This window comes from Prinia subflava, chromosome 18, assembly GCF_021018805.1.
Source record: "Prinia subflava isolate CZ2003 ecotype Zambia chromosome 18, Cam_Psub_1.2, whole genome shotgun sequence".
Taxonomy (NCBI): Eukaryota; Metazoa; Chordata; class Aves; order Passeriformes; family Cisticolidae; genus Prinia; species Prinia subflava.
The window spans coordinates 13039277-13051770 of NC_086264.1; the positions used below are offsets into that span (position 1 = coordinate 13039277).

The window sequence follows — 12494 nt, forward strand, 5'->3', positions numbered from 1 at the left end:
TCCCCTTTTCACTTACACTATCCCTAAATGCTCCTATTTTTTTCCTGTGTTCCTCTTACAGAGAACTCCCACTACCAAAATTGCTGTCCTGTTTGTCCTGTTTTTATTTCATAAACAGGAGAATGTTTTTTTACTCTATAATCTCTAAACTAGCCTGAGATGAGAGTTTTCTGTTTACTTGTGTTCTAACACAATAAATGCTGAATTTCCCATTGAGAACTAAGTTTTAAGGTCTTTGATAACTTGATGAAGTAACTGTAAAATGGATCTGAAACTTAGAAGAGAGCAGGGTGATATGACACTGTGCTGAATTATTCTCCTCCAAATCTGAAAAATAATTGAATAAATTCTGTTCAACTACTTCTGTATTTCATTCCTTCTTCCCCCATTGCTAATAATCAATTCAATAGAAGTGATATTTTAAGAACTAATCTCTATTTGATTGTTCTTTAAATTCTCTTTCTCAGTTCAGAATTTTCTGCCTTGAGCTGGGGCAGTGGTGTAGAAGGGCACAAGTGCAATAACTTAATCTTATTAATGTATATCAAATATTTAGTTTAAACATAAAAAATCTCGAAGTTTGCAATTCCCTGTTTTCTGTATCATATTTTTCTGTGAGGTCAGCAGTATTTACCAAAACTGAGTGTGAATTAACATTTCCTCTTTTGGATCACTGCCTGCTGGTGTCAGCTGTCATCACCAGTATTCTCTAAGTTAAGTCATTATTAGGGTCTTTTTATTCAACTCTGTACATCCCCCAGTGATAAAATTTGCAGTAGTACTGTCCATCAAATTAAAGATATCTCTATTTATATCCAGATCTATCCTTGGGGACCTGCAGTAAACCAGGGATGTAACTCTCCCTGTTCTCCCAAACACAAATCACTTTGACCAAATTCACTTTGCTCTGTCCGTGCTGCTGCTGCCTCTTCCCAGTTCTCTCCTCTCACTATTCCCTCTCCAGCAGTTTTAGTTAATGCTGTACACACAGTTTGCTTTCCAGTAATGATTGTTTAACCCAGATGTTTCCTAAAACACCTGGGTTTGTGTCGTGCAGGACTGTCAGTTTGTTAAGCAGGTTATTAATATTATTTAATTATTAATTATTTAACATGTACACTCTGAAGTGTGCGTGATACACTCTGTCATTTCTCAGTTCACCTTTTCCAAGTTTCTTAGTCTGATTTGCTGCATTCCTCTCACTAATTGCATCACTTAACCTGCTATAGTTCTCCTGAGGATGGTAAGTAGGTGTTTCTGCTTTTTATTATATTACAGCTTATCATTCTGTATTCATTGCTGTTTCCTCATAGGCCTAATTCTGCCCTTCTGCTGTATTAACAAAAGAATTTCTATTACTCTTTTTATCCTTTCTAAATTAGAAGCACATTTTACCAGTTACAGGAATTTTCATCCCAAAAAGTGGTATCAAGTGAAGCAGGTGCCATGTGGAGTCTCTCCTCCCTGGCAGAATTTCAATCTTATTAAATCAAGATGAGAGTGAAAGGATAAAACAGCTCTGAAAATGTTTTCAGTCAGGAAGTTTCTGCCATCAGGGCAGCAGAATTCCATGCCAGTGGTAGGACAGAGAGATAAATGATTTGAATTTTCTATCCAGCAACAGCTGGGCTACATTTTTCCTACTGTTTCTCTCTTTGTGATTAGGAATATCCCTGGCGTTTTGTATACCCCTTTCTTCCCCTAGGAATCAGTAGGTTTTAATTTCTGCTCTTTTCTGTGCTTTAAGTCTATCACTTTGCTACCCTCTTTTTTTCCATCTTTAGGATTTATTTTTTAAAATTTAATACCACCATAAATTAGGACCCTTCCTCCCACAGATACATTGGATGCAATGAAACAATAGCAATAATTTCTAAATGGCCTGGCTGCAATCTTCATTAACTCTTAGCATTGATATACTTAGATTTGTATGTTCAAAATGCTACAGAGATAACCAAATAACTATTCAAGTCAAGATATGAGCAGTGTTATCTGGATTTCAGAGGTTAGAAAACAGCGAGAGTGATTTGCTAAATGCCCTGCCATGAGTCATTTTGTGGGCTGCCACATCTCTGAGGCATCAGAGGAGCAGGCTCGAATGTCAAGGTAAAATACGGGTGACTACAAGTAATTTTTAACATTATTTCCTTTTTTTTTCCCTTCCTTTTTCCTTTTCCCTTTCTTTTCCTTTTTCCTTTTCTTTTCCTTTTCCTCTTCCTTTTCCTCTTCCTCTTCCTTTTCCTCTTCCCCTTTTCCTTTTCCTATTCCTATTTTCCTTTTCCTTTTTTCCTTTTTTCCTTTTCCTATTCCTTTTCCTTGCCCTTTTCCTCTTTTCCTATTCCTTTTCCTTGCCCTTTTCCTCTTTTCCTTTTCCTTTTCCTTGCCCTATTCCTTTTTTCCTTTTCCTTTTCCTCTTCATTTTCCTTTTCCTTTTCCTTTTCCTATTCCTATTCCTATTCCTATTCCTATTCCTATTCCTATTCCTATTCCTATTCCTATTCCTATTCCTATTCCTATTCCTATTTTTCTTTTCCCTTTTTCCTTTTTTCCTTTTCCTTTTCCTATTCCTTTTCCTTGCCCTTTTCCTCTTTTCCTTTTCCCTTTTTCCTTTTTTCCTTTTCCTATTCCTTTTTCTTTTCCTTGCTCTTTTCCTCTTTTCCTTTCCCTTTCACTTTTCCTATTCCTATTTTCCTTTTCCCTTTTCCCTTTTCCTTTTTCCTTTCTACTTTTCCTTTTCTTTTCCTCTTCCTTTCCCCATTTCCTCTTCCTTTCCCCATTTCCTTTCCCCATTTCCTTTCCCCATTTCCTTTCCCCATTTCCTTTCCCCATTTCCTTTCCTTTCCCCATTTCCTTTCCCCATTTCCTTTCCTTTCCCCATTTCCTTTCCCCATTTCCTTTCCCCATTCCCCCCCGTCCCTGGCAGGGCCGCTACCCGGAGGCTCTGCAGCACTGTGTCCGTGCGTGCGCGGCGCGGCGCGGGCGGGCGGCGGAGGCGGCGGCGCTGTGCGGGGTGGCCCGGGCGCACCAGCTCCTGGAGCCCTTCGGGCGCCTCGTGGCGGCGGGCGCGGAGCCGCGCAGCCTGCGCTGCCTGCTGGCCTGGAAGCAGCGGCGCAGCGCGCTGTGCGCCGAGCCGCACGGCCCCGGTAAGGAAACGCCTGAGGAAACGCTGTCCCAGCGCTGCGGGCGTTTGTTCAATTATTCCCCGGGTTTAGCCCTTGTACCGAACGGAGCTTGGGCTTCACTTGTTCTAGAGGCTGAATTATCAACTTCAAATACAATGTAACAGGGAGAAATGCATAGTAGTACTTGCTCTGGGTGGTAACTTACATTTTTTCAGTGCTGTTTGCCAGTTACATGTTTTATTCAAGGTGTAATTGTTCTAATCTTTAAAGAAAATAATGATAATCTCCATTTGCAGTACACTTTTTGAGTGCATCCGAAAATAAGATCCCTATTACTAAAAGTGAGAAGTCATTTCTGCTTGACATAGTTCTGAATCCGGAAAAACACGCTGCTTTATTTTTGGTATCCTTGCACTCAACATTAGAGAGAAAGGGAAAAAATAAAAGCAAGTCTGCTTTCTTTACTAGGTTTCTTTATCTCAGAAAGAGCAGAGGACTTTGGGTGGAGTAGACCTCTTTCTCCATGGGTTAAATTTCCTTTGCTCCTTTTCCCTTGCACAATACATGAATACAAGACAAACTGAATTATGCATTATCTCCAAGTACTGATAGCAGTACTCTGTGCTGTACTGAGGAAGGGGAAGGTACAAGTCTACTCTACCTTAAAGCTTCCTGCTCTGCATTCCTGTGAGGAGTGGGAATCTGGAGTGCAGTGGACACAAATGACAACTGGGGCAGTCACAATATGGAGCTCCAGGGTTCCTTTGTTATTCCCTCCATTATCCTGCTCCTGAAGATGAAGAATTGCCTGGCTGCTGCCTTCTTGTGTATCTCACCCTTTCACAGAAGTGGAAAAGCTAAGTATAACTTCAGTGGTGAATTTTGTATCTAAAATAAGTGATAATTGAAGATATTAACAGTTTAACAGGAGCCAGGATGCCAGAGGCAACACTGGGAGCTACTGAGAATTATGGAACAAGGGCACTCATTTGGAGGCTGCAGAGATAAATTAAATAGCATTGTGTTTAAAGTTCTAGTTTAAAGTTCTTCAGTGGCTATACATATGTACATATATTTATGATTTATGTCTCAGTAAGTGAACATCTAGCACACCAACAGGTTTTGGGAGTTATTTGGGTGCATGTGTGATATTAAGACATGTAGTGCAATTGCCAAGAATTCCAACAGAGATGGTCAAAAAAAGAATTCATAGAAGAATTTTATGTACATTTCATGTAAGGATCACTAACTGTAGCTGATGCAAATAGGAGGCAAACAAAAATCAACAATGGCAACAGCAAAAAAACCCACAGGAACCTCAAAGACACAGAATGAACTTTGTGTGTCCAGTATGAATTTTAGTTCTGGCACCTAAAAAACTGTTTTGTACCTGGCTTTTTCCAGTCAGCTGTGGAACTCCTTTGTGTCCTTAAATGTGCCCCCTTAAGCTGAGAACCCTGCTCCTCTTTAGCAGAACTTCAGGGATAAACAGAGTGTGATTAGAAAAGCCCTTCATGTCCTGGCAAGCCTGGTACCACAGACAAGTTTTGCCTGCTGAGATTCTCTTCCTTCTGTGTTTCTGCCTAGTTTACCCTCTGTTCCGCTCAGTACAGTTTTCATTTCAGTTCCAGCTCACTCCAGGAACCCTGTGGCTACTGCATATTTAGCAGCTCTTCCAGTTCAATATCATTCTTCTTATTAGTGCTCCCAGCTTACTCTCCTGACACCCAGATTACATCCAGGAAAACACAGTGTCACACTGTCAGCACAATCTGTAACATTCCTCCTGTTCCGCGTGCCAAATCTCTCCTTAGGACTGGCATTACATTTTTAATATCTTTGTCTGGCAAAACATGACCTGGCACCAGTTCAAGATTAGGATTTGCTGGCTTTGAGTTTCAGGTACAGCCTTTATTCCACCTTGCAGGAGAATGTCTGCGCGTCCTGTGATGAACTCATCACGGAGGAAATTCCTGCTGTGATAATAGAGCAGTATTTCCAGCTCTTTCAAACAGCTCACTGTTGATAATCTACTAGATTTTTCTCAGTCTTTTTGAGGATAGAACAGAGAAAGACAAGATACAATGGTAGTTGTTAATCCACAGGGAAATTTAATGAAAGGGAGAAGAAAGGCAGTAAGTTTTTATTTCTGACTCTTCTGACTGAAATTTTTTTCTGCATCAAAAAATAAGAGTAGTTTCTGTATTCGTAGGCAAAAGAAATACTTAAGCTAGTGGGAGAACAATTACATTTAAATTCAGGTACTGCTATATTACCTTATGTCTTTCAACCAAGACTTATTTTCTAAATCAATCATTTCAATAACCAGGCAGGAAGAACCATTAATTACTCAATTTACTTCAACATTTATTAATAAAATAGATGTTTTGACTGGAGTTGTCATGGGCAAAAGGGATGGGATTGTCAGAAAATAATGTTTAAAAATGCAAAGGAGAATGTGTTTCTATCTGCTGCCTTTGACTCAGTCACCTGACTTCACTTACAAGCGAGTTATTTATATCCTTGTGAGATGCCACTGCAACAACAAATAGGGGTTTATTGTTCTTTTTATGTTTAGTAAAATGGATAAGAAGCATTATCAGCAGAATCAGTAGGCAAAAAGGATTGTGACTCCACATAAAATCCTAAAAAGGAGCCTACAGCCTAAATTGTCTGATGAGAAAACATTTCACAGGTCTTTCAATAAATAATCACCTGACTTGCTGCCTTCTAGAGGAGAGAAGAATAATTAAAGGTGCTGAAGGCAGGAAATTTTGGAATCAGATTTTGCATGTTGATTACATGAAATGCTGACCAGAAATGGTTTTCTGTGAGTCTGGCAACTCTCAGTGCAGGTTTTTGTGTCTGGCAGGGCTGTGCCTCAGCAAGAGCCCTTGAATGCCTGAAATCACCTGAACATTTCTAAGAGTAGATTTAAAATGCATTGTTTTCCTCACCCTACAAAGTCTTCAGTTGTTGTCTTGGGCAGTAGTATGTGCTTTTGACAACAATTTAGACTTAAATTCCTTGACTTTGGAGAACTTGGCAAAATTTATACATTTTACCATGGATTTCCTGTGTTTATTTTGTTGTAGTTGTTTTATGATAGCTTTAAATACTGCATCTTGTCATCAATTCTGAAGTCTTACGATCAGTGGAATTATCTGGTACCATCAACTTCAGCATGATCAGGACTATTTCTGGTATTCCACACCTGAGCAGCTTCAATGTAATTTGAAAGGCTGAACCTAGAGCTTGGAAATTCCAATCCAATGAGTTCTTACTCCCAAATATGTGGTCCCTCAATATTCTATCTCCAGCCTCCTGTTATGGATGTAAGGACTGGTACATTCCACTGTGTGACCGTGTTCTTTTGTGTTGTGTAAAAAATTACATTTTGATCCTACTGGTTCACATTTTTGAATGCTCTTTAAGATGTTTTGCAGCCATTTTTCTGTAAAAGTTGTGGCCAGTACAAAATTTCTAATGTTTTGGGAAACAGGGATCTGATCAGGTGCACTTTAGATTGAACATGTGTACATGGCCTGTGCCATATTTAAGAGGAGGGCTCATGGAACAGTTTCATGTTTAACCATGGATTAATGTGTTAAAATTTCTTCATAGTCCTTGCTCAGAGCTGGCAGGTTTTTTGTGACTAAGTGGTGTTATAGGCTAAAAAAAATCACTGTCACCCTGGCTGTGATTGTGAGTGTTCTTGTCATCAATAGTTATATAAAAATGGTTTACCCAGAGGAAAATTCGGATCTTATCTAGGCTTTTTGCCATCTGATGTTTCATATGGAACCATCTTAATCTTGCCACACATTTCCTTTAGACACATCCTGTGCTAAATACTGTTGGCATCCAGCTGTGTTTTCTCAGACAAGCTCCCTGGATCAGCAGAAAATGGTTTCCTAAATAAGGTGAATTGTTCTTTCTTGTGGAAAAAAGAAGTTGGAAGCAATGTTCAAGCTGCAGTGTATTGTCAGAGCCTTTAATGTAGCTTTATGCACTGAACTAGCATCGTTTAGTGCACTGCACTGTCAGTGCTTCTACACAAGTCGAGTTCCTTTCCAGTTCAAAAAGAGAAAATTCTCAGGGCAGAAGTTCAGTCCTGCTCGGTTTTATAGAATTGTGCAAAAGATGTTGAATCTCCTGCCCAGCCACATTAGGCCGCTTCTGGAGAAATCCTTGGTTTGAGGCACTTGGAAGTTTTGTGTGTGACTGCAGCACTGATGGGGAGAAGAGGAGCAAACCCGAGGAGCTGGCAGGAGCTGGGCTCTGGCAGTGCCCGGTGCTGGCAGGGCCACAGCAGGAACAGCCAGCTGGAAAACTCCAGGAGCAGCCCCAGGCCCTCTCCACGTGCCCTCCCTTTCCTTCCTCTGCAGGAGGGAGAATGGATCCTCATAAAGAGCCAGAGATCAGCCTTCTGTGGGGTTGTTTAATATTGAGATGGTTGTTGTCATTTAGACTTGGGAAAGAATCTTTTATTGCTGCTGTGTGCAGGCGTGCCAGCCAGCCTGGAGCTCAGGCCATGGTGCTCACAGCTCTCCTGCAAACCCTGCCTCAGCCACAGCTCCCCAGCACTCTCTGGACACAGAAATCAAAGCCAAGGCAAAGAAACTGCGTTCAGGGCATGTGTTCTGTAACAGAACCCTCAGGTCATCCCAGGAGTCACAGGCACGGTATCAAACACCTTCCTTCTCCTGGCCTTCCCAAGCCAGCTTACTTTTCTGCATCCGTGAGAGATTTCTTTTCTGAGATCCTTTTCCCTGCCTAGATACATCCTTTTATGTTCCTCTTAGAAGTAACAAATTGCTGTTTTTATTAAAACTTTGTGGTCTGGAGATAGTCAAGATTTAAATGATTTACATTTAGAATAAGCCGATCTATTTTGAAAAGTGATGTGTTGTACTCCCACAATTTAATGTATTTATGAAACCATATTTCTTTTGCCCAATAATCCACCTGTCTTTATTCTTTTCTGTAATCACCAGAGATACTTTGTGATTTTTTTGAACTGTTTTTGAAACATTTATTACTTTTTGTTTCTCTTCATTCCTCTTCTGTTCTCTTGTGTTTTCTTGCCTGTTCTTCACTTTTATACTGCAAATTATTCTTTCTCCTTTTTTGGCCCTACACCTTCACTCTGAGTTCCAATTTTATGCACGTTTATGCCAATGCTAAAGGAGTGTAAATCAGTTACCTCTATACCTAGGAGCTGGCATCTCAATTTACGTCTTGTATCTTTTGTGCTTGTAGTAGAACCAACAGGAGGGGTTTGAGAGTTTTTTCAGTGTTTTCCTACAGTTTCCACACCGTTCTTTGTGCTCTGTGGTTTTTGTTACATCGGGATCAGAGAAAGAAGCGAAAAGAATTCACTTCCTATTGAGTATCTTGACAAGTTGGTTAATAGAAAATCGTGAAGTATCAAAATGGCCTTTAAATAGATCTTAATCACCTGTGGGAATGGGTGGACTAAGTTTAAGTACACAACTGGGTGATTAATTAGCTTGAAGATCCAAATGCATGCTTAAGTAGATGACCGTGCCTCCAGGCTCATCTGCCTGTTCCTGCTCACTCAGTTAAGCATTCAATATTATCTATAATACAGAATATCCCCACGGAAGGCCTCACACAGGTCTTGCTGTAGAGCACAGTAATTATTCAGTATTTTTCATGGTGTGTCATGCAGGTACATCATTTTGAACACGGAGCTACTATCCTGCAATATTGACATTAATAAGTATCCAGTAATTGATATGGAGAGGGTGATTTGGAATTGTTCTTATTCTAAGGTATTTTTATATTTTTTCCATGTTTGCTACAGTGGTTTAATTTAGCTGCTTTTTCTTAAAATTCTGGCACAGTTTTTAATTTGGGGGGTGTTGAGCTGCTAGGGGTATTAGTCAAACATAAAATAGCTGGAGTCAGCTCCTGTGGGGAATTAATGTTCCACAGCAGTTTTGAAATGGGAGCTGCGAGTGCCCAACACCCCTCACAGGTAAACCTGATGTTTATTCATCCTCTAATGCCCGTGTCTCTGCAAGTACTGCTGGCAAAAGGTCATTTCGTGGTGTTACAGAGCCAAGTTCTGTGACTCCAGAACCTTCCAGCCTGCAGAGCAGTGCCTTGAAATGTGTCATTGTCCAAGAGCCAGCTTGTTCTCACTGGCACCTTTAGCTCAGGTCTGAGAACAGTATTAAATTAAATCAAATTAATTTCATTTTGTTGATATTCGTACAAGTACGTGCACTTATGCTGCAGTGAGAAGAGAATTGAGATGGAACATTGATGATTTCAAACATTAAGAAATCAACTGATACATTAAAGGACAACTGGATTTCTGTTCTTGCCATCTCTTATAGATCTTGAAAAGGCTCATTGTTCATACAAGGAAAATAATACCTCTGTGTTATTTCTGTGTTAAAATTATCAGTAATGACTGCAACAGGTTTACTGTGGTTACCAAAACCAGCTCAGACTAATGACACAGAGTTTGATTTAGATACATTTAATTTTGTTTTAGTTCAAAATGAAATATTTCTTTTTCTCACATGCTTTGCTAAGTTTTTAATGATTGTACTGCCATCCATTAGCCATTTGGAGGATGGATGTGCATGTGGACATATACAAGTATACCTACAGAGAGAGAGGCTGTGTGGTAAAGAGAGGAGAATGCTGCATATATGTTAAAAATTGTGGACCAGATACTGCTATTTTATGCCCATTAATCTTATTGTTTTGAGGAGGGTGGCACAACTGTAACTATAAGTAGATTTTGCCCCTTTGAACTGCATTATCAAAAACTTCAAGGCAAGCAGAGATTCAAATAATTGTGAGAGTTGCTAGGCATTATATTCGTGCTGGAGACCATAACCTAAATAAGAAGGTTCTGACAGGCTATTCTAATAACTAGATTTTAGTATATTATCTTTTGTATTTATAAAGAATATTTTTTTTGCTGAGAAATGCTGAAAAATATATTGCAGCACTAATCATAGTTGCAATGTATTTAAGGAACGATCACGCAACTAAACTGTGGAAGGTGCAGGAGGAGTCCTAACAGCTCGCAGGAGAAGATGGGGTTAAAGTGGACTATATTTTAAGCAGTGTTCAGTTGACTTGCTGTGTGGGGAGAGACGGAGCAGTCCTGGCTAATGACTTGTAGGTACTGAATCCTCAGGTCTCTCAGGTGGTTTCCCTCGACCAGTTTCAGCAGAATGATGAAAAGGTTGAGATAAAATAAACTGACAGTTGCTACTCATGGCAGGCAGCAGGCTGTACCCTGGCAGATGAGACCCTGGGAGCCCTCTTTTTTAAACAAAGGCTTTCACTGCAGTGAGCAATGAACTCCACACAAAAAAGGAAAAGGAGAGAGAGATTGGCAGCTGGTGACCGACAGGAGGAGGGAAGGGAGGGAAACTGAGAAACACAGCGATTGTTGGCTAATTAGAAGCCGTTCCCACCTACTTAATACCAACCCATTAAGCAGAAAACACTTTTCATCTTGCTCTCGCTGCTGCACACGACATTCTGCTCCAATCAATGCCCTCCCACTGGCTGCCCCACTGCCCACAAATGAATACATTGCAGTTCAAGAATGCAGTAATTGAGTTGGGGCAGAGGAACTGCAGCTCACAGCCGAGGTCTTTCTCTGAAGATACAAATGTAATGTTTGTTGCTCGGATAAAGAAATCAAATCCCTGTATTGACAGCTGTCAGCAACTGGCAAATGGATGAAGTCAGCAATGGATCTATTTTAACCTTGTATTGAACTGACAATAAGAGTTGATTTTCAGAGAGGGTTTTTCCCTCATTTGAATAAGAGATCTAGAGGGTTTGCACCCACGTGTATAAATTTTTAAGGGCATTTTGAGCTCCGTTCTTCAGTTATATCTACAAAATATATAAATACACACATCATTGTATGCATACAACAATACAGCTCATATTTACAGTGGCTTGATTATTATTTCTTTTTAGTTTTGTAGGCTACATTTACTCAGGCTATTTCTAATTTCATTTAGGTCTTCCTATGATTTTTAAGCATCACCTTAGAGTTTACAATTTGGTCCACAACGGTACCTTGTGCAGTAGATCTAGGCCTTACATTTCAATCATTGGAACCTTATATTTAAGTTCTGTGTTTAGATTCTTGCAACAATTCCATTTTAATTTAAACCCCTTGTTCCCTGAGCCATCTGGAGTTGATAATACCATGCACACTCTGCAGCATAAAGTAATACTGTGCAAACTGCAGTAAAATTCCTTCTTCACATCAGTTTTGTTACCACAGAATCAAAACAGCAGGACAGTGTTACACTCGTCCTTGGTTGGACTGAAGACATCACTGTCGTCTTTTGGAGGTACTGAGAGGTTCCAATGACATCTCTCCATCCCTTTCCATTTCAGAGAGAATTGAGCATCAATTCAGGAACTGGGATTCCTTGCAGTGCAAGTTTGAAGGCATTTTTGGATGCAGATAAATTGCACGCTGTGACATCTGATGTTTGCAGGGAGAGGCAGCCACCACTGCTGGTGCTGTTCATTGTCGTGGTGATTCCGTGGCATTTTCAGCGTGGCATTTCTCAGGTGCTGTTTGCTCGAGTGCCTCTTGTCTGCAGAATTGCAGATCACGCTGTTACCGTGCCAGGCTGAGCCCTGGACCCTCGAGTCAGACTTTATGTACGTGCAGGACCTTAACCTGCTGCCTGTGGCTCTCACCATTTACCAGCCTGACTACACCCGAGTGAGAATTGTGAAAATTCACAGTGGAGTCAGCAAGGCTGACACAACAATAAATGCTTTACATCTTTGGAGATTGCAAGCCAGATAAAAACCCGCTACTTTGCTGCTTCTGCCCAGCTGTATTTTGATATTTTAAGCTCATTAGTTAAATTGTCATCAATGTTAACTCATCTAGTTTGCTTCCCGATATCGTAAAGCTCCTCTCAGTCACCTTCTTTGGGTATAATCCCTGGGCTTCTTTTGATACGTGTTTAATGGCACCGTTAGAAAGAGATTTCCCCTGCAAGGGGGAAATAATTGTCTTCTGATGGAAGGATTTGGGATCTTCACCACTTGTGAAGATGCAAGTGCCTCAGACTTAGGAGCTGAATATAAGACATGGAGACAGAGATTTTCTTTATTTATACATGCTTGGATAGGACAATCAAACCTACATTTAATTTCCACATAACTGCAATCTGCTATTTAAAAGAATCCAGTTCTACCATTTGTCTCTGTGAACTCTGGGACTTTGATTCTTTTCAGCACAGAAGTGTACAAACAAGTTCAGCCTCACTTTGTCCAGATGCCAGTTAGGAGGATCAGAGGCAGGCGAGGGAAAAAGCAGAGAGCAGTTGGCAG

The 12494-nt window shown here is 40.4% G+C and overlaps 1 protein-coding gene across 1 annotated transcript in view; it reads left to right on the plus strand.

The window, feature by feature from the left end:
• Positions 1 to 12494, plus strand: part of TTC29 (tetratricopeptide repeat domain 29) — a 78689-nt gene that overhangs the window by 42120 nt on the left and 24075 nt on the right. The window contains exon 10 of the mRNA XM_063415255.1: positions 2924 to 3143. Coding sequence (XP_063271325.1) covers positions 2924 to 3143 — 220 coding nt within the window. The remainder of the gene's footprint in view (positions 1 to 2923; positions 3144 to 12494) is intronic.